General features: G+C 37.3%; 1 protein-coding gene across 5 annotated transcripts in view; it reads right to left on the reverse strand.

The window, feature by feature from the left end:
* The window catches only part of ptprfb (protein tyrosine phosphatase receptor type Fb), a 225,132-nt gene that overhangs the window by 50,875 nt on the left and 151,086 nt on the right, over positions 1-23,171 (reverse strand). For 3 of the 5 annotated variants that reach the window (XM_077221240.1, XM_077221241.1, XM_077221166.1), the window contains exons 11-17: positions 21,826-22,131; positions 18,963-19,156; positions 11,129-11,155; positions 5,470-5,587; positions 3,765-4,343; positions 2,505-2,602; positions 1,708-1,964 (exon numbers count right to left, since the gene is read on the reverse strand). In XM_077221240.1, coding sequence (XP_077077355.1) covers positions 1,708-1,964; positions 2,505-2,602; positions 3,765-4,343; positions 5,470-5,587; positions 11,129-11,155; positions 18,963-19,156; positions 21,826-22,131 — 1,579 coding nt within the window. The remainder of the gene's footprint in view (positions 1-1,707; positions 1,965-2,504; positions 2,603-3,764; positions 4,344-5,469; positions 5,588-11,128; positions 11,156-18,962; positions 19,157-21,825; positions 22,132-23,171) is intronic. The other 2 variants (XM_077221244.1, XM_077221242.1) reach the window with 1 other exon arrangement.

Raw genomic sequence — 23,171 nt, forward strand, 5'->3', positions numbered from 1 at the left:
AATATCATAATAGACAATACACATCGCACACCACTAAGCACAGAAAGAATTAACTAACAATGGAACTGATATTAACCAACTTTCTTCTCCTTCTCTCCTGCCGTTTCACGTGCAGGAGACAGACGTAATGCTGGCGCGAATGTGACGCAAAATGTCACGTGAACAAGCAAATCCACAAAGAACTAATAATAAATTTAAAAAGTAGCTAATTAGATAGGCCCTAGTTTTAATTTGGAAAACATTTAGATATGTCTAAGTCAAATTGCCATCGAAAATTTTATTAAATTAGTAAAAATAAGACTTAAGACTTTTTATGGCCTTAAATTTAAAAAAATCTAATTTAAAACTTGAGACTTTTTAAGGATCCGCGGGAACCCTGTATCCTCCAAAATGACAGGCTGCACTCTAAGTGATCTCAAACCAAGACTTTCAGTTATATCTATCTCTCAGCTAAGAGAGAAAACAGCCTATCAGTCGGCACATTCTCCGCTATTGATTTCTGTACGTTCCATCATGACTTATCCTTCAGCACACAGCTCAGATGAGAACAGCGGAAACATGCCAATGTCACTTGAGTCTGACAAGGACCTTCTAGTAGTTTGAAAAAAAAAAAGAAGCCATCTCTTTTCAGCAGAAGGTCAAATGTAAAGCTGAATACAGTGGGATGACGTTGCTTTGGTTTGAAAAGCAGCTGGAATCTGCAGCGTTGGCAGGAAGGTTGTTTGCTGAGGTGGGGAGATTCAGTCTGAGAGTTCAGTTGGGGGGGGAATAATTGCATGGTAATGGTGTGTGAGCTACACTGCAGAACGGAAAGAATGGCGTCATTGACCTGAATGAGGCTGGAGGCATATCCGTACTGATGAGATTTAAATAAGAGGGGAAAGAGTACATTTACATGCACAGCAATAAGATGAGTACTATATAAAATCAACTTTTAAAAAACCTAAAAAACTGATTCAAAAATTCTTTATATATACATACACTATTCAAAACCTTCTGTAAGCTACGTATTTCTGTTTTATACATCAGTAAATCAAGACAACACATGTTTGACCTCAATTGCCCACTTATAAGTATGACATTATATATATATTTATATAGGCATGCTTTATTAAAGGGATAGTGCACCTAAAAAATGACATAATCGGAGATATATTAAATAATATCCTGACTCTTCCCAGCTTTGTTATGAGCTCTGACCTGACATATGTTGTAATAAGCTTAGGTGAGAATTGACGAACGTGGAAGCGCAGAGGATGGAGCAAAACAAAACACAGGTCACGAATTAGAAGTCTAAAATGAGAAGTTTTAAAGAAAAATGTTGGAGAATTCTGATATAAGAGAAGAGGAGCTACTTCCTACGTCAGGTCAGAGGTCACCCTTCCGCCAGAACTCGGGCGTTGCCGGAAGCCAGCGATTATAATTTATAAAGTTTTAAATATGGATCTTTTTCTTACAAATATTCCACTGGAACTCTTTTTGGAACTGCAAAAACTTGGACACTATTCAATGCCATTACAAAGGTGAGATGATCAAGGATATTATTTAATTTAACTTCGAATGTGTTTGGCTGATAGAAGAAAGTATATATATATATAATTTATTTATACCATTTTTGTTCAAATCATTCATATTTTTTTTTCATCTAATTTTCTCCACCAGTAAAAGGACATCCCATTTAGTTTGTCAGATTACTAGAGTACTAACCTGACAGGAGCTGAGGTGGGCACTTTGGGCAGGTTGATGCTGAGTTTTCCATTATTGGTCTGTTCTGCTGTGTACAGGACAGGTTTACTTTTGAACAGGTCGGGTGCCGTTCGAATGGAAACCTGTTGCTGCAGACCACCAGCACTGTTCCCTCTGCTCATCAGCACAAAGGAGTAATCCGTGTCTGGCTGCAGTCGCGTGATCAGCTTCCTCTTGAGGTTGCCTTGGACTTCCACACTCTGCTGGTTATAGAGGATCTACAGGAGGGAGAGGTTTCATTTCACTCAGTTGCACGGCTCACTAAATCTAATTTTTCATTCACTTTGATTTAAAAAAATAATTTGATTGCATAAACAGACTTTATTCCCATGCAGTCACTTCTAGCGTTGGAAACAGTGTGCTGTTTTCTTGGCTTGGTCCATCAGGATATTACTGTTACTGTTACACTGGTAATATTAGTATTACCAGTGGCTGGCATGCAGAGACGCCACACAGACAACTGTCAAGTCCACTGTAGGCCAGAGACCGTTCTGACAGACTTCCCACATCATTTCAGCTTACTGACTAACAGCTTGACTTGCAATTTTACAAAACCACATGTGAATTTACAGAATGAGCACTTAAATCTAATAGGTAAAATTACATTTACATCGGTTGCAGCGTAACCATTCTGTACACGAATTAGACCATTATACAGTAGACTCCCAGGTGCTAGACTATAAAAACAGCCATAAATATAAATACTTATATCTTTTAATATGAGGAACGTTTGTTTATGCACGTCAATGGGGTCTTACCTTAAAAGGCACTTGGGATTTATAATTTTCTGGTACTTCCCAGGTGAGAAGGACAGAGGTTTTCATCACAGCTTTGACACCAAAACTTGTAGCAAATGCTATTGGGGAGAAAACAGGGGTTTTGTAAGCTCAGGGTTTACAATGCATTATGTATAAGGCAGCATTTAAAACAAAACAGAGCTTCTGAAATTGGCTAAAAAGGACTGTTTACTAATCTCTTGTTGTTTGAAATTACTGACACTGCAACTCACATATTGCGCATATATATTTTAATAAATAAACAAATAAAGCCCCTGTCTGAATATTTACAGTAAAAGCTTTTCTGTAAACTATAAAATCAGCATATTTGTTGAGAACAATACAAATAAATTGGGACTCTAGCTATACTTACCCTACCTACAGGAAACTTAAAACTCCTAATAACTGAGATGCTATTCTGCTCAGTGTTATTGAAAGACTATTATAGTATTTATTAATATTTTGAATTGGCTTTTGTTTTTATACTGCAAGTTCTCATTTTAGTTTTACTTCAAGTTTTAGTGATTTTATGTGCAGTTGTAAATTGTGTTCGCTTTTTATATTTCCATACAGCTTTAATTAATTTTATTTCAGTTTTAGTATTTTAATATTTCAACTTCAACTTATTTCATTTCGTCATTTCTAATTTTGTTCACATTTTTTTAAACATAGTTTTTCATCTAATATTTATATTTTATTGCATTTAAGCTTTATACTGTTATTATTCAACAACAATAACACCAATGATTCCGCTAAACATAAGACAACTTTTCAGCTTGAACATTCACATAAAGTAAAATTAAAAGGGAGGATTTCTCCACTTGCCTTAAAACAGACCACCCAATGTGAAGATAATATAATTTTTTCATAACACTGCACATTACCATGACAAAATGGCTGTGTTGTTTCAAGCATGTGTTATTGCGGCAAAAAATAATTCGTTGGTTATCTGCTGATTTCTCTGTGACCAGTGGACAAAGATTTTGTCTCGAGTTCAAATGTGTTAAGACAGAAACGAACATGGTCATGTGTTGTTTTCTGGACACAATGTGTTGTTTTTCTTGGAACATGAATAGGTGTGTGTGGTATCATGTGCACCTGTATAATTAAATATACTGTATTGGGGGCATTATAATTATGTTACGTTGCATTGTAATTATCTGAGGCCTGACACAGAGAGATAAAAGGATTTCTGTATCTGTTTAAGCGATTTAACGTAAGCCATGAGGGGTAAACACCAACCAGGTGATGTAGACATGGTCCTGCTCTGGATACTGGGGCTTAGTGGACCACCTCCCTTGCTGGTGAAGGCTTGCACACGAATATCATATGTGGTGTCTGGCCGAAGCCCCTGGATGGTCATCTGGGTTTCGGTGGTGCGGTTGGTGCTGTTCTGTTTGCTGTTGATGTCGCGGTACACCACTAAATATTGAGTGATCCGGCCGTTGCGCTCAGACAGGATGGGCGGTTCCCAGGACAGACGGGTGGTGGAGGTGGTCAAGCCCACGACGCGCAGGTTTTGGGGAAACCCGCTGGGCACGTCCTCCGGAGTGCTGATCTCTTTTACGTACTCCTCTCCGGCTCCTGCCCGGTTCCTGGCGCTCAGGTGGAAGCTGTAGGTGGCGCCCTTGTGCAGGTCTGTGGCGGTGTGGTGGTCGTCATTGCGTGCAAACTCACGGACTTCATAGTTCTCTTCCTCCAGATGCTTGTATCGCAGTCGGTAGCCGATCAGCTCGCCCACCATGTCCTTAGGAGGCTGCCACTGGATGAGAGCCGTGTTGCCGACGGTGGTGCTGATGATCATGGAGGGTTTACCAGGCACTGAGGGGGGTAGAGAGAAAATATGTGAAGCACGGTTGAAGAGAGGGTTATTGTGCAGGGACATTTTCAGATTACAGACAATATCCTTCTGAACTTTTTAAATGTCTAAAACCATCCTCTTATTCGGGCATAACTTGTATATGGCAAGTAGTCTTTAAATAAAATAAAATAAAATATAAATACACTATCATTTAAAAGTTTGAGGTCAGTAAGATTTGTATTTCAAATAAAAATAAAGAAAATCAAAGAATTCTCTATCACGGTTATCCACTAAAATATTAGGCAGCACAACTGTTTTCAACATTAATAATAATAATAATAAATGTTTCTAGACTAGAGCACAAAATTATCATATTAGAATGATTTCTAAAGGATCATGTGACACTGAAGACTGGAGTAATGATGCTGAAAATTTGCTTTGCCATCACAGGAATAAATAGCATTTTTAAATATATTACAATACAAAACAGTTATTTTAAATCGTAAAACTATTTCACAATATTACTGTTTTTACTGTATTTTTGATCAAATAAATGCAGCCTTGGTGAGCAGAAGAAACTTCTTTCAAAATTCTTATCAACCCCAAATTTATATAACTTTAGTTAAAACAACTGTTTTGTATTGTAATAGGCTATATTTTAAAATGCTATTTATTCCTGTGATGGCAAAGCAAATTTTCAGCATCATTACTCCAGTCTTCAGTGTCACATGATATGAGTTGTAAAAGCCTTTTCCTATCGATCATAATTCAATAATATTTTTTATATTTAATAATAATAGTATCTATTTAAATCCTTAAGAAATGTCTTGCAAAAGCTGCTTTTGATTAAATTCTACATTCTACAATGCACTGTCACTGAAAACCTCCACAGACACATTCAGGATTTAAAATCAATATGAAACCTGTAATGTGATTTACTCCGAAATATAAGAGGACATTCAGTGGAATATAACAGCTGGTGACATCCGTAGAGAAGAAAATAAGCTATTATATTTAGATTTTTTTCTTTCTTATTTGGAACAATGTGGACCAATGAATCATGCAGAATAGGAATAGGAGAATAGGAAAGTAATCAAGGTGAATTTTGAGTGTGAAGCAAATCAAGTGTAGAGTGTGAGTTTTTACCTGCTCCAGTGGTGGTGATGACTTTGGCTTTACTGCGGGCCCCATCGCCCCTGGTTGTGTACGCTGCCACGGTAACAGAGTAAGAGGTCTCAGAGAGAAGTCCAGTGATCACAGCCTCCTGTTAAACGGAAACAGCATGATGTCTAAGATGCCAAGACAGCTTTGTCTAGAGACGCCCTCATGCCATCCCCACTGGCAGACACTGATCATAAACCCTCCAATAAACCACACACACCCCAATCTTAACCATTTACAACCTCCCTTTTAAAACCATCGGACACATTTTTAATTTCATATTGCACATACAAACAATAAATCCAAAAGGCTTTGTAAAGCTTTTTCTATGAGAAGCTCTTCCAAGCCACAAAGAGAAGAACCAAAGCAGCTCAACCATGGGTGTCAGTCTTCTTGCTTTACACCAGTGACAAAAAGTTTTTACGAGGACACTTAGCAAATCATTTTTTTCAACTGTCTGCAATTTGGCAGATATTTGAATGATTTTCCCACCCTATTTTTTAAAATAGGGTTTTAAGGTTCCTCTTAAAAAGTCAAATTAGTTCACAAATTAGCCTAACTGCTGTACACAACTGGAACACTGACACATCTGGTTGACATCAACCTGTGTGAGCATTTGAACAAACTCACAAACCAAAGGAAGAAAAAGAGAACGTCAAACACAGCACACGCAAGCAACTGTAGGAACACATGCACACACAAAGTCTTGATTAGGGTTAAAAACAATATTTTCACTCTGCGTTAAAAGCGCTGTATTCTGCAGCCAGGCCAGTATTTGGCAATGCAACTTTATAATTTTCAGGTCCCCAAAACAATTTGAAAAAGTTTAAAATTTTTAAATGAAAACGGTGTCATGTAAACGGCCCCATGAAACTCCTAAACTGTGCATCATTAATGCGCTGCTATTCGTCCTCCTTTCAACATGAATTAGCTATATGAATAGAAAACTAATTTCACTGAAGAAACGTTTAATGAGGAATAATGTCTGTAAAGCCTACAATAACTCAGGTAATCTCTTCTTAGTGTACTTGCAGGGTTACCTGCAAATGATGTGCTGAAAATCCTCACACACACACACACAAATAAACCAAACTCACACAATAATTAATGAGTACAGGTTCAACCACACTTAAATACACACATGGAAATAAACCAAGGTCAGAACACAGCAAATGTTCACCCGCCACACACACACACACACACACACACACACACACACACACACACACACACACACACACACACACACAAATACAAGACTCCTATATTACAAACGGCGTTTAAAAGCTTCTCATTAGCATTTTTAGCAAGACTTCACTGAGTTTCTTCTTTAATTAAGATTTTAATTATATTAATACTTATACCAAAAAGTGCCCACTCTTTCACAATTTTCTTTTTTTAAATGGAGGATTGGTTTGGTTTCCTCTCCCACAGAAGCCCTAAAGAAGGGGAACACGGGATAAAATGTAAATGATTGGATAAATTTGAATGACCTTTTTAAGTTTGAGCGTTTATTCATTACTTTAATCACACAAAATGACTTTTTATAGGCGAAGCAATTGCATTTTCGTCTCTCATTTTCTCCATCATAAATAGTGCTCTTTAATCAATTTTTCGAGCAAAGGGAACAGCTCGCACTCACAGAGAAAAGAAGTTTAACAAAGTAGGAAACATTGGCATGCAGCGGTGTTCTGAAAGGAGGAGGCAAAGTCCAAAGTTACTTTAGAAAAAACTAGGCGGGGGCTGAAACAATTGTCAGTTTAATGTAATTTAAGTTTAAATGACTTAAACATTCGAGTTGATTATACTTAAAATTAAGGCAGCAACTTTTTTTACAGTGTAGAAAAATATATAGATTTCTCTCTATATATATGTTTTCTTAAGGATCATGTGAACCTGAAGACTGGAGTAATGGCTTTTGACAGAGAAAACAGTTTTTTTTAAATTGTAATAATATTTCACAATATTACTGTGCATTTTTGATCAAATAAATGCAGCCTAAGTGAACATGAAATTTGTTAAAAACATAAAATCTTACAGATCCCAAATTTTATATTATAGTTGTTATTTATATGATTTATAATACAGTTTATATAGTTTTTCTAATATATAACAACTCTGATATCTATTTAAAATATATTTCAAATTTTGTTTCTATTTAATTTCAATTAAATTTAGTCTGTTTTAAATATAAATACAAAAATAATTATAGGCATCAGCCAAAGGTTTTCGTCATACAAACAATATTTAATAACTTAAACTTGATTCTCTTGAGGTTCTCTTAATGGAACAAGGTGAGATTAATGGAAAGCCATCTTAATACGTGTGTTTCTTCTCTATACATTGAGCACACAGTCACACTACATTAGTGAGCTAGCAGCTGACGCCAACCTTCAAAATGGCTGATTCCTAGAATAAATAACACAGAGGTGCACAGATGTCACTCGCTGACACCAGCGAGTCTCTGTGTTGTCAAGCGATAATCAATGTCATCTGTGAGAAGAGTAGCACAGTTCCATTATGTGTTGTTGGTACCTCTGAATAGAGCCTGATGTGAAAGAAATTAATAGAGTTTCTCACCTTCGATGAAAAGAGAGGATCTAAAAATGGCTTAAATGAAGATTTAAGAGTGGTTTCTTAATACAGATGTTTGGTGTTTTTTATTTATTTATTTTTTTAGATATGGGTGTGGCACTAAGGGCCCTATTTTAACTATCTAAGCTCATAGTCTAAAGCGCAGGAAGCAAGTGCAGTTAGGGTGTGTCCGAATCTACTTTTGCTAGCTTAACGACGGTAAAAAAAATTGAGTAATGGGTGTGTTTTGGTATTTATGTGCAATAAACCAATCAGAGTCTCATCTCCCATTCCCTTTAAATGCTAGTTACGCTTGGGCCATGGCGGATTAGCTATTTACATGACGGAATTTGAGAGTGGAAAGACCGAACGCAGAGAGAAGAACGGATCTTCTCGTGCACGAGGTTAAACCGCGCGAGCAGACCATCTACGGGTCTAAAATGATCTTTTACATTGTAATCCTTTTATTTTTAATATTTGGAATGTTTATGTGCTGCTGCGCATCCCTATGTGTTTAGCAGATAGTACGCACGTTGTGGACCTGCCGATAGGCGCACATTACTAACGCGCTCTTTAACTAAAATAAGTAAATACTGCGCCATTGACTTTAGACCAGGTTTCAGTTGGTCAATGGCGCAGTCTATTTCAGTTGCCTCAAAATAGCAACGTGCCAACAATGTGCCTGAACACACAATGCATTAGCAATTAAAATAACGTGGTCCAGGATGTGAAAATGATATCTGCGTCAGGCTGAAACTACCATAAAACACTCGCGTCACACCTGCCGCTGCATTGCGTCGGGTGTATGATAGAGGGCTAAGTCTCAAGTTTGTGAATGGTGTTTAAAAGCAGAACAAAATCTATGTGTGACGATTGATTCATGGCGTTTACTTGATCTCACATGTTGTTATTAAGAATAAATGATTAATTTATAAAAAAACAACTTTAAAACATATTCTTTTTTACCATGGTCAATTTTTCAAGGACATGTTAGCGCATAACCACAACCAACATTGGAGATACAAAAAATTTGGTGGCTAACCTTGACACAAATACAAACACACACCTAACTGTGACTGCTCGAGGTCACCAGGTCAAGCGTGAATCCTTGTATTAACGCATGAATCCCAGATTCCAGAAATCCAGTTCGCTGACAGGCTGCCAGACAGCCCTGAATCATGGGAGAGGGAAAGGAAAGCAATTTGGCGGGAGCAAGAGATTGGCTCCTCCTGAATGTTTTCCAGGCAGGTGGCAGCACGCAGTGGCAGCGGAGCAGGTGCGGTCGCTAACAGCAGGGCACCGGAGAGACAGCAGCCAGTCTGCTGGCACAGAGATGGGCAGGCTGAGAAACGGGGTCAGGCTTCACTGGGAGGAAAACGACACTGGTAACTGAAGTGCGCCCAATTCTTCGGCTCTTTTTTAATGCTCCAAATCTAGGCAGTAAGAGGATTTACCAGCATAACGCAAGCCAGGCTCTGAATTGTAGTGGGCTGTCACGCAAATATAAGAATCTTTTGAGGAAACTCTGGAACAACGAAACACACACAAAGGCGTGTTCATGGACAACACACACCTACATTCACAAAGAGCTTTAGTGTTGAAAGCTGACTGTTATCTACAGCTTTCCCTCTCCAGCCAGGCTTCACTGGTTTTCAACACTCACAGCAGACATAACCCTGAACCAGTCCCTCTGCTGAAAGCAGGTAACATCATTCAGCGCCGCGCCTGAATAAAATAAACTCAGCCTGGGTTTATTTTGCAATAATTATCAGATAATTTTAAGCCCTTAGAAAACGCATTTTTGGCAATATACAGTACCGTTCAAAAGTTTGGAATAGGGAAGATTTTTTTAAATGTCATTGAAAGATTTTTGAAAGATTATTGATCAAATAAATGCAGCCTTGGTGAACATAAGACTCTTTGTTCACCAAGGCTCCATTTATTTGATCAATAATTCAGTACAAACAGTAATACAGTGAAATATTATTACAATTTAAAATAACCGTTTTCAATGTGAATGTTTTGTAAAATGTAATTCATTCCTGTGATGGCAAAGCTGAATTTTCAAATGATTAAAAAATAAATAAAAATAAATAATACTCTCACTCACACCAAACTTATAACTGATAAAACATCTCCAAAATATCATTCAATGAACCAAGGTCACCATAAAAAGTCAGTTTGGGAACCATAAACAGCCGACATTTAGACAAATGACTAAAGTTAGATGTTTTTTGTTTTTTTGCCAGAAACATTCTCTTTTGATTATAATAACCACAAGTCAAGAACAGCAGATTCATTCATACATTTTCATTCATACAACTACTTAAATCAGTATGTCTCAGTTTCCATAAACTGTCTCTTCTATCTCTCTAGTCAAGTGTCTTTGTCTGCACACGCACAGTATTTGTCATCGCAGTACGAGTGAGTGTTTATTATTCAGGAAATGTTAAACTAGTGCTCTAATAGTGATGGTCCCTTCCATATTTGCACGCGTGTGATTGTGTGTGTGCGTGTGAGTGAATAACGTTTACTTGCTATGCTAGAAGTCATTAGCACAGTCATTACACTGTCAGTGAGATGTGCTCTCAGGGGCCAGAGCTTTAGAGCATGCGGCATCATTACCATTAGTAAATACAGTGCATTAGTGGAGACCTGCAGTAATGCTGAAAATGCTGCAATTTATTCTGGTCTTTTCTCTCTCTGTGTGTGTGTGTGTGTGTGTGTGTGTGTGTGTGTGTGTGTGTGTGTGTGTGTGTGTGTGTGTGTGTGTGTGTTCGCGAGTGAATAAGTAGAGTTAGAAATATGTTTGCAGCATTGCTCAAAAGATGCTAAATGGTGTATATTCCCCAATTTCCCCCCTTTTCTACAAGCTGCTTGGTCCAAATTCACATCAAGCACACAGAAGGAGTTCAATCAAACTGTTAATCCCTCCTTACGAGGAGAAACGTTAGTTTTAAATGAAGAAAAGCCAAGCGATAGAGGAAAAAGCGAAAGATGAACACAGAAAAGCAGAACATCCACGCAGGCCCAATGCCACAAACCACCCGCTCACACTTGAGTTACTCACATATTCCGTGGACTCTTCAATTTTCCACTGATGGAAAACACAGGACAGATGAGAGGGGAAAAATGAATCAGAGATGGCACTACTGGGGAGAAAAAAAAGCATCGCTACCTTTTTTTTCTATCATCTACAGATGAACACATAGCGTTAACAGTGACATGCTACAGAGACAGAGGAGAAGGGTGGAGGAGGAGAGGTGACAATATTTCACATTCGACACAGTGCTGCATAATGTCAGGTAAGAGGAGCAGTGGTATACTGCTAACAAAGGCAAGGTGCTTCATTTCCGTCGCTCTGTGGGAGAAAGAAATGACAACTATTGCACCACTTACACCTGGTGCAAGAGCGTTTTAGTCTCAGCATGGTTGCAAATATTGCAATTCAGAGACACTTACCTGTGCTACATTCATTCTAAACCTGAAAACTGACCTCCAAATGACATACAGAAATATTGTGCAATCCAAAACATTTATCACACATACACTGCCTTGTTACATGTAACATATAATTTAAGCAATTGTGTTAATTTTATCTAAAGATGCACAAAATATTGGTACCATATTTGTTATCGGATCAGATGATTTAATTTATCAGTATCAGTTGATATAATATATTTAATTGTGTAGCTGAAATCCTCTATTTTTACTTAAAGCATTTAAAGTGAATGATGTAAATGTTTTATGTTTTTTATTTTATTTGGAAAAAATAATACAATTTTAAAATCTGCCAGTTATCGGAATCATGGAATCTTATCAGTTCCTGACAAAATTTGAATGTTGTACATCACTAATTTTATCTGACCGACACATTTGTGTTGCACAAAAAAGCCACATTTTACATTTACACACATTTTGGCCCCTGCTGGCAGATACCGGTACCAGAGCATTGATGTATTCGGACGAATATTGATTAGAGAAAATTCCTCACATTTTCCTCAAGATAGACAAGAAAATTAACATTTCTAAAAAGTTTTTAATTTAAAGAACTTTTTTTTTCTTTGACTGTAAGTGAATCCCATACACATTAAAAGCCTATTTCTTAGTGCGAGTCTCCTGGTGGTGTTCAGCATTAAATCCCATTGCCTCCATTACACTGCCAGCTGAGCTAGGTGACATCAAACTTTACTGACAGTGAGCACCCACAACCGTTGCTTTCTCTTACTGAACCCTCAACAAAAGGTGCACACACATGCATCAAATCTTCCCTGGACCGAGAAGCCAGCATGGAGCCAACTCAACCGGAGTTGATATTCCTCTTCGAGAAGAAAAAATAAATTGCTCCTTTCTAGCCGAGAATCTGCAAAGTGCAGTGAAGCACGTCACAGTATCAGTGTGCAGACCCCCACACTGTAATTTTCTACATTAGATCAGTCTGCAAACATTCATCCATATCGTACAATTGCTTCTCATGATGGAGCTGATCTAGATCTGTGTATATATTGCATAACAGTACCATTAGCAGATTAGATGGAGGCCAATATTTCAGTCTGTTTCCCTAACACACCGCTTCCCACACACAGCCGATCCTATAGGATAGCGTCTGGCATATGTGGCGTCTTGTCAGCCCGCCTGCTGCTCAGAGGTGGGAGTCTCATGGACGATTTTAAAAGCACCTGACAGCACACGAGAATCCACCGGCTTTGCCCAAGGCATGCCTTCCTAAAAGTCCAGTAACAATGACCTGACCGCCCGTCATTAGCTTTCTTGGCGAGGAGCTGAAGTCATGCTGATAAGTTGAGTAGAAAGTGTGGAGGCTGAAACATTGATCAGATATAATGGGCCGGAGAGTGCTTCTAACCCTTCAGGTCTGCACTTAGGAGTTGTACTTCAATCATTTAGTCATCGACGTTTCACTGCATTCACTTCCGCCTCAATGGACTCCTTCTAAACCGCTGATTTAAACTGTCCTATTAATCGTGCATAGTACTGCAGCGTAGATACAGTACCAACGTGCACTTAGCACATACATAACGGCATCTAAAAGGGGATGGAAAAGCCACCACAGTTCCTTCGGTCTGCTCTACATTCAAACAACATCCCACCTCAGCACCAACACAAGAAACATACGCTCAAATAAACACAAACAACCTCTTTAAAGCTCAAGTTAATGAGACATTTTTTCTGCTTATCTGCTTTCTTAATGGATTGTTGTTTTCCACGTGGCACTATAGCCTCTGTTAAGTGTACAGACCTTTGCTTTACCAAAATTATCTCCTCTGAATCATTCTCTTTGAATGCTAGATGAATAAATTAGCCTAGTTTATTAAAATGCTTCAGAGAGCAGAAAAAACAGGTCAGAACTTATAGGAATCTTCAGCTGGAGCCAAATATGGCAATTTTCAGACAAGATATTAAAATAGTAATGGAAGTCTGCATTTGTCAGATAGAGCCTGTTGGAGAACAAGAGATGAAAGGCGAAGATGGTGCTGATATTAATCATGGGAAATAAAGGGCTCTCCTCTCTCTCTTTATCAGGCCACTAAGGCCAGAGTGATTTTTTTCAGAATTGGGGCTTTATGAATCTAACATTCACTTTACCCGTAAAGCAGATGCTCGCAGAGTCTTATAGAGTCTTTCACGTGACAGCAATTTGCAGCGACAAAGTGATCGGAAGTCATTTCAATTCAAAGCGAGTTGATTTGAGATGATATAAGCGACAACCGTTGGCAACACAGTGGTTTATGCAAATGTACTTTATGCAAATGTGCAGTGATGGGATGTGGCAAAAACCAATGGGAACATAGACAGTGAAACTCACATGACAATTGGACCACCAACTACCAACCCACAATCCCAATTAAAAATATCGCATCCAAATAATCAAGGTCTTCAGGCATACTAGAAACTTCCGGGCAAGTTGGAGTAAAACTCTGCAGGATGTTGGCCCCCAAGACCCAATGACAAGATGCTGGTAGTTTATAAATCCCACTTTATTGGGCCCAAACCCTCTATGTTTTGGCTACCAGCTCAGGTCCTTGTTCTCTAAAAGCTGCACCACCCACAGCTCTGATCTCTCACTACATCTGTCATTTCCTAATTCCCTCTTCTATCTAACATCCACAACTGATGCAACAGGATCCTAACCATACAGCGCAGAAGAGTGACAGCTGTAATTGTAAGGGACTCTCGTGCAGATTTGTCGGAGATTCTTCATGGAAAGGTTGACAGGCCTCTCTAATGGCCACTTGCTTGGCTCTCGTGGCACACTGGAATGGATCAATTAACTCAATCTCTCAGTTAAATTTAGACTGAGGGTAGTGTGTGGGTTCCCAGTCTGGCCTTCTTTGAAAAGAAAATGCATTTAACCCACCCACGGACAAACAAGTACTCGCTGGTTTCCCGGCGTTTCAGCTGAGGCCGGGGAGAGAGAGAGGCTTCTCAAGTTGCTCTGAGTGAGACAAATATTGGGATCAGATTGTGACAGTGTCTTGATATAAACTTGAAATCAATGTGAAATCAAAAATTGCAATTTCTTAAAGTCCTTTCAAGTTTTCAATTTACGTTCCACATTTAATTGTGCATAGTACATCAGAGCATAACCTTTTATTTAAATGTAATAACTTAGGTGAGGTATTAGTAAATGCTAACCAACAGCCCAAAGGCTACTAAAGCATTTTAAGGCTACTTTTGTAGGTAATACAGCCTTTATAACACCTTACCAATAGGTCTTCTAAATGCATCCTACTGTAAACATTTCATCCAAGTATACATTTCTTTTTTCGACATTGTAATTTTTAATAAAAAATTCACAACTGGATCTTTATGAAACAAGACTCTCTGGTGACGTATGGCAGACTTCTCCAATCATTTAGTTGGCTCAAAACCCTGCCCGTTTCTTGACTGGAAGCTCACATTCAGATCCTTTTTCTTTTCGATAAACCTTTTTACTCGGCTGTAATATTGAAAGAACTTCCGTTTCAGTATGACTTTATAAGTTATAGTTAATGGCTATAATTTATGCATTATAAATAATGACAAAAATTTAAAATAAGGATAATTTAAAAAAATGAAAAAATTAACAGTTGGGATACTGGAGATGCTTAAAGGTGCATTGTGTAATATTTCCGAGGATCTATTGACAGAAATGCAATATAAGATCCATAACTATGTTTTCAGTTGTGTATAAAGCATAATGAACCGTTATGTTTTTATTACCTTAGAATGTGACATTTAAATCTCCATAACCGCGGGCATCCCTTCTATAGAGGTCAACATATTGTGTCGTCATGTTTCTACCGTAGCCGACAGCGAACACACAGCGTTACAGAGCGCGTTTCCTCACTACCTTGAAAAAGAAGTTTTTAGTGGTGTATAAAGACATTAGTTAATGAACCGTTATATTTGTATTACCTTAGAATGAGTAGTTTCTATCTACATACACCGCGGGTCACCTTACATTGAAATGCGGCAACATGTTTCTACAGTAGCCCTAAACGTTACTATGTTGCTCTTCGTGCAAGGAAGCAAGCTTAGTTCAGCGAATAAAACACTGACACAATGATGAACAAGTAACAATAATATTCGCAATTACAAATAGTTTTACGGAATAATTAAGTAAACATAATTTCTTAATTTATCCTTGTAAAGAAACCTCATTGCTGAACTGGCTACTCTCTGCTGTCTCAGACAATGACATATTTTCCTGTCGGCCACCGTAACTTTTGTTGGTTGCAAATTCGTAACATCACCACTAGATGCCGCTAAAAATCACACACTGCACCTTTAAGCATGAACTTGACTATCAAAAAGTCTCCTCAAAAAGTAATGCTTCAGTCCAGTTCCAAAAATATAACACATTATAAAGTAAAAAATGTATATTTCGTTTCATATTGATGTGTTAGATAAAATCATTTAATAAAAAAATCTGCAACTACAATGTTATGACATACCAAATGAAAGTGGGTGTTGTGTAGGTAGCTAGTCATTTTGTAACTCACAAGTGTTATTGTTAATTGGTGGCTTGGCCATTATGGTTTAGATTGATTCAGTAATGCACACTAAGAGCAAATGAAAAACATTACACATGCTCTTGCTCTCCTCTGAGATGTTTTAGGAGCCCATCCATGCAGAAGCCCATGCTCTTAGAGTCAGAGAGTCTCTGAAGGTGGTAGAGAAACAGCATATATAAAAAATTGGCAACCCCCAGAAGAACAAAAATGGATGTCTTGAGAAATCCGGGTATTTTTGTCAAGACAAAAACGCACTACAAGCCATTTATCAAAGCAACTCGGCAACCACCCTGCCACACCATTAGTGTTACACAATACACAATGGATTTTCATCACTTCGCCGACAAGTTTTCTCCCTTCTTCACTCGCTCTCCTTGGCCAGTTACATCCCAGAGAGCAAAGCAACAACACATTCTATTTTTTTTTCTGAGTAAGAGTCAAAGAATGAAGAAAGATGTAGACATAAACGTAACCGGAGTCTTATGATACATCTTCAATGTCTGAGAGAAAAAAGAAACACAAGGTTAAAGTAAACAGACTTGTATGGATCTTTGTGTCTGAGAAATCTGATATTTACAAATTCATCTCAGCAAGTCTTGCAAATGTTTTAGTGTTTTTTTTCTTTCGGTAAAAATTAAGGCGAATGAGTCATGTCCTGGGACAAACCATCACAGTTCGCAGTAAATGACTCAATGCTTCAGATGTTATGGTGGATTGTTTGCCAAAGAGGGAGAGACAAGCACAGGTGTACTTGTGTTGTGAGAGCAACGAGGTCAACAGCAGTTCATCTGACAGATACTGTAAACAAAACCTGTCTGTTGTTTTTTTGTCACTGATAAAAACTAGATTTTACAAAAATAGAAAAAATTCACAAGAGATGTGTCTTGTAAGCTGTCAAAAATATTTAGAACAGCTGACCTTATGACATTAAACAAGTTTATAAGTTATGACTTGTTGAGGTGTTATGGACTAGAGACTCCAAACAGACAAAACAACAACAGCACCACAAACCAGAGAGGCGAAGGTCACAAAGACAACTACAATCTCTGAGCGAGGGATTTTATAAAATATATCATTTAAAAATGCACTGATATTACAATTCTGGGATATTAGGATATTATGGTCTATAACTGAAAAATGATATTAAAATTCTATAGCCTACTACTTTGTCTAAATGCATAAAAAAGTAACTAAACCTAATCAGTTTTAAATACTGAAAAGTGAATTTAGGCACGACAATATTACAATGTACAAACATAATGTGAAAATGAATAATCATTGTGAGGTTTGCTGAAGTGTTATTCAATTTTAATGATTAAATTGTTTTTCAATTTAATTAGTGTAAAATATAAAATGCATATAACATTTCTCAAATAAATTACCATTAGTGTTTTTAAAGATTTTCAAGTGTTAGATGACAAAGATAATTATAAATAATGAAAATAAAATTATGATAATTTTTTTAAATAAAAAATATAGCAGAAATTAGCATGCACAATTAATAATATAAATAACATAAAATAATATAACAATATTAGGCAATAACCAATATAGTACCGATATATTGTGCATCCCTAATAATATAGGCTGGAATTAATTAACGGCAGCACAGAAAACTTGGATTGAGCGCTAATGTGCGAGGTGATGCATAGGCATTTCTCATGCACTTCTTCACATGGGTAAGTACTTATGCAAATGAGAAATAATCCTCTGAATTCAGCAGAAAACCCCTGTCACCTGCCCATTTACTAAAAACCATTAAAGCCCACAGTGGTCCATAGACATCTTTTGTTACAGTCTTTATCCCACTAGCTCGGTAAGGGGGAATGCTTACACAGGTAAATGATAATCTCTTGTTTGGGGGCAGGGAAAGTGCAGAAAAACACACGACTATGCAAGTTAATTCTCAGCTAACAATTCAAGAGCAGAAGCATTTAAATGCCCCAAGTCTGAATCTCTATATCCTCGAAAAAGTGTCTACTTAAAGATATTCATGGATATCTAAATCCCTCCTAAGGATTACTATCTTTCTTCCATCTCAGCACACCCACATTTCTTCAGGCAGTTTTTAAATCCCCTTATATTAATGCACCATGAGTGAAAAAAAAATAAAATAAAATACAGAGTAACAAGGCAGTGCATATGTATTAATGCTAGCATATACAAAGGGCTGAATTATTGAAAGGCCACCAATAGTGTGCATCTGTGAAATATTTAACAAAAATTTACATAACACTCAAGGCTTAAAAAAAGATTTCATGTGGAATTAGATGTGTAGACATGTATCCTGAAAACACTGAAGACAAAGATTCTGTTCCAAACCCTACTGAGTTGCCTACCTAGACAGCATTTTTAGGCATTTAAGACACACTAACCAACCCAGATGCTGTTCAAAACAAGACAATTATGTAGCCAAAAAAACAACAAAAACTACTAAAAAATTTTTTCGGTAACTGAAATAAAATGAAATATAAAAAATGTAGTACTAAAAAGGAAAAACTTAGTACTAAACTAAAGAACTAAAAATAACATTGCGGTTTTATTTTATTTTAATAAATCATTTCATATATGTATATATCTTTTACAAATGATAGATATTAACTGAAAGAAAGGTCATAATAAACATTATTTTAATTTAAAAAAAAAAATTGTACATGCTTACTGTGTAGGATCAATAGCTTAGGAGCATGCTAACACCAAACTCAATTCTAATCAATTGTGAGGTTCAGTTGAGTCTCCAAGTAAAGCTCTTCAAATAAGTCACTTAAGAGTTCCGATTTCAGTTAGGATCACTAAGGTTTGGAGCAGAGCCCAACTGAGCCCTAACAATGGCATCCAGCTCAGAGTACAAACAATGAAGTATGACAATAAGGAATTAGCAGGTAGTACCTGTGCTTCTGGCAGAGCGACGTCCATTATATTAGGCTGTCCGCGTGGCTCCCCGTTCTCCAGGTGGGAGTATATGACCTGGTATCCCCGGATCTGGCCGTGCTGCTTCCCAGAGAGTGGTGGCTTCCATGTCACACGAATAGCTGTGGAGTTCACAGCCTCCACTTCGACTTTCCGAGGTGGGGCACCTGGCACTAAAGGGGGACAGTTACATTTAAACTTTTAGGATTGCGTTGGAGCTGAAACACTCTAATAAGTGCTAATGAGTTGTGGTTTGGGTAAGGAGAGGTATTGAAATATTTGTCAGTCAAGGAACATTTAGCATATCGGTAGAAAAGCTAATGTGGCTTCAGTGAGAAGATTATTCTCAACAATTCAAGGATCCAGAAGAAAGTGTAAAAAAACGGATAAAAATAAGAACTGCTAAAAGATTAGCAGGAGTTGACTAAGGACAATTAATTATCTGATGAGGATGTACTGAAATGCTGCTCAGTTGATATGCTTGACATGAATTTATTCATGACGACCAGATTAGGGAAACTCATGACATCATTTCTAAGGGTGTAGATGTGATCCCAGGACCAATATATAAAGATGTGACTATAGGGGAGAAGGTGGTCTAAGACAGGAGGGGAGGAGAATGAGAGGAATGAAGAATGAGAATAAGTGAGAAAGAGGAAAAAGGGAAAATGATAACAAGAGATATTGATGAAGAAGCTAGTGGACAAAGATATACTGTTGATCAAGTTTGGAATAATTATGATTTTTAATTTTAAAACCTGTTTTAAATCCTGTTATTTAGGCTACGTTTACACTGCAAGTCTTAATGCACAGATCTGATCTTTTGGCCATATCTGTTTTTTGTCCTGCTTGTTAACATTCAATCGGATATCAGGAATCGGATATAAGCGTTTAGACATAGGTCAGATGTCCAGATATACATCTGATTTAAAACCACATTTAGAAGTGGCTCTGAACGGATATGAAAAATATTTGTATCTTGTGTTTACACATGTGCAACATATCAGATGTGAGTAAAAAATCTGGCTTTTTTGTACCAGTGTAAACACAACTTTAGAGACAAAATACATGTTGTTTTGTAAAGGACCATGCAGTAAGCACATTCGGTCTTATACTGCTCTCCTATGTTTAATAAACTTTTCTCTTTAACCTACACTTCTAAAAACCTTATCAAAAGCACTCAGGGATTGCCTGAAGTCACACGTGTAATAGCCTGTAACTTGTGCAATCATAAAGTACATTTACAACTTGCTGTAGCACAACAGATGAAGGACAGACAGTGAGTAAGAGTGAGTAACTGCTTTGAAGGCTGATGTTTGTGACGGCATGCCATGTCTAGGACAGGGTTGTTTTTTTGTTTTTTTTACTTTTTGAGGCCAAGGACCCCAAAATACAATGATTCCCTTGGAAAGGAGCCCTTTCTAAAACATCTTCATGCAGACCCATGGAGATCTTTATACTTGGTGAGAAAAATAATAAGCACGATATGATAGCCTATACAGTACAACATGTTGTTTAAATTACTTTCATTTTATAATTGTATTAAGACAAAAAAAATTATTGAAATAATATTTGTTATGTTACTATATATATATATATATATATATATATATATATATATATATATATATATACTTATATACTACCGTTCAACAGTTTGTGGTCGGTAAGATTAAAAAAAAGGTTTTGTTGAGTCTCTTATGCTCAACAATGATGCATTTATTAGATCAGAAACAGTAAAAACAATTATATCGTGAAATATTATTAAAATTAAAAACATTTGTTTTACTTTAATACTTTTAAAAATGAAATTTACTGCTATAATGGCAAAGCTGAATTTTCAGCATCATTACTCAAGTCTTCAGTGTCACATGATCCGTCATAAATCAGTCTAATATGGTGATTTGCTGCTCAAGAAACATTTATTATTATTATTATTGTTATTATTATCAAAGTTGAAAATAGTTGTGCTGCTTAATATTTTTGTGAAAACCGTGACCGTGATTTTTTCAGGGTTCTTTGATGAACAAAGTTCAAAAGAACAGCATTTATTTAGAATAGAAATCCTTTGTGAAATTATAAATGTCTCTACGGTTACTTTTATCAATTAAATGCTTCCTTGCTGAATAAAAGTATTAAATAAAAACTTACTGGCCTCAAACTGTTGTACGGCATGTATAGTTGTGTTTAATTCAGTATTATACATATTTCTGAACAAAACTATATCCACTTTTAGCATTTTGTAATTATTTTTCCTCTCAAATTTTCCTCGGACTCCCTTGCAGTGGACCTGGGGTCCCTGAAACCCAGTTTGAATACCCCTGGTCTAGGCAACCTGGTTAGCTAACAGCTGGACTTCCAGGAAAGCTGTTTCAGTTGTTTGATTAAAGTATAGGACAATTACACCATGCTTCAATGATAAGATGACTCTGAGCTATGGGTAGTGGTTCACTGATTTTATGGTGCTTTAAGAGGATGTCTGTGTGATATTGCTCCCTCCTCACTTATTAAGTTCTTCTAATTATAATTAAAACAAAATGCTCAGTTCCCTATTTTTTGGGAGAAGACCAAGCTTTCAGGTCCAGGTTTGTTCAAGGTTAGGCACTATTTAGAGAATCTAGACTTTGTCCATATCATAACATTTAATTAGAAAAGTTTGACAAACAAGAAAGTCACAAGCATACTGTGAAATCTAAAGCAAATGTCACATTATATTGTTCATAACCCTGAATAGGAATAGCCGTACTTAAAAGAAGTAATTCGTCAGACAAAAAGAGATCACAAAGATAGCAGCCAGCAGTAGCCCAGCATTAGTTGTCCACATAGGAGACTTCAGACCTACCGTCCTCATTGGTACGCATACGCACAGCTGTGCTCTCTGGGCCGGGGCCCACATCGGTGTGCGCTCTCACCCACACCTGATACTCCGTCCACTTCTCCAGCCCATCCAGCACATAGCTGGAATCATCTGCTCCGATGTCCTTCACCTCGTGGCGCTCCGAGTCTTCATTATTCACGGCCTGGTAGCTGACTGTGTAGCGCACGATAGCGCCGTGGCGACTAGCGGCTGGCGGCGCCACCCAACTCACCTTGATGCTGGTGGAGCTCAGGCTGAACAGGTGCACGTCTTGAGGAGGGGCAGAGGGGGCTGTGGGAGGGGGCAAGGCAACGGGGAGGGCATCAAGCAAAAATTAAACAACTCAAAACAAGCTCGCTTCTGGACTGAGAGGTTGGGACAAGAATTGGGAATGTCTTTGTTTCATATTTTTGTCTAATATCAAATTAGAACTATACACTGAAGTTGTGTTTTCAAAACCATTTTGGTTTTAAAATTGAGGTCAAGCTTGGTTCAATTAAATTCATGTATTCTTTTTTTTCCCACTTTGCTTTGATTTCATGAGGGAAAATCTGCAAATTATGCTACATCAAAGCAGTGGGATATTGACTATTTTTGCCCATCACCGACTGGCCGGTGGCTGGTAAATGCCAAATGTTACTTGCCACTCACAATTTTATTTTATAGAAAAAAATATATTATAGAAAAATTTATTACAAACAATTACATTAAACTATAAATTAAAATTAATAGGAAAATGTGAACATAATATGAAATGACATTTTAACAACATGTATAGTATATACACGCATACCATTTAAAGTTTGGGGTCAGTAAGATTTTAAAGAAATTAATACTTTTATTCAGCAAGGATGCATAGAAAACAGTTATTTTAAATAGTACTAATTTCAAAATATTACTCTTATTGCTGTATTATTGATCAAATAATTTTATAAACATAAGATACTTTAAAACTTTTTAACATTTAAAAAATCATACAGACCCCAAACTTTTGAATGGTAGTGTGTATAACAGCCAATCAAATGCGCCTTACCAGCAAGAGTGTGCTGTTGTTAGAATACAATCCAAAACTGACCTGAAATTGGGAAAAATACACTAATTTGGCTGGTGGCGTGTTCATTTCTCACTCTGGTCTAAGTGATCAGTAAGTCACAGCCGTTTACTACTACTTTGTTTGGGTGTTGACAGACAGGGGAAAGGCCATCGGTTTGTGTTTTAACAGGCATTCACACATTCTCAGTCAGCCTATTGGCTGGTAGACAACAGCTCCCCGTTTGTCAGAGATCCAAGTGTCAGTGAGTGTGGCAGCTGACGTGTCCGAGAGCGTACTC

This window comes from Siphateles boraxobius, unplaced genomic scaffold (genome assembly GCF_051911475.1).
Source record: "Siphateles boraxobius isolate OS27281-9 unplaced genomic scaffold, OSU_SipBor_1 1, whole genome shotgun sequence".
Taxonomy (NCBI): domain Eukaryota; kingdom Metazoa; phylum Chordata; class Actinopteri; order Cypriniformes; family Leuciscidae; genus Siphateles; species Siphateles boraxobius.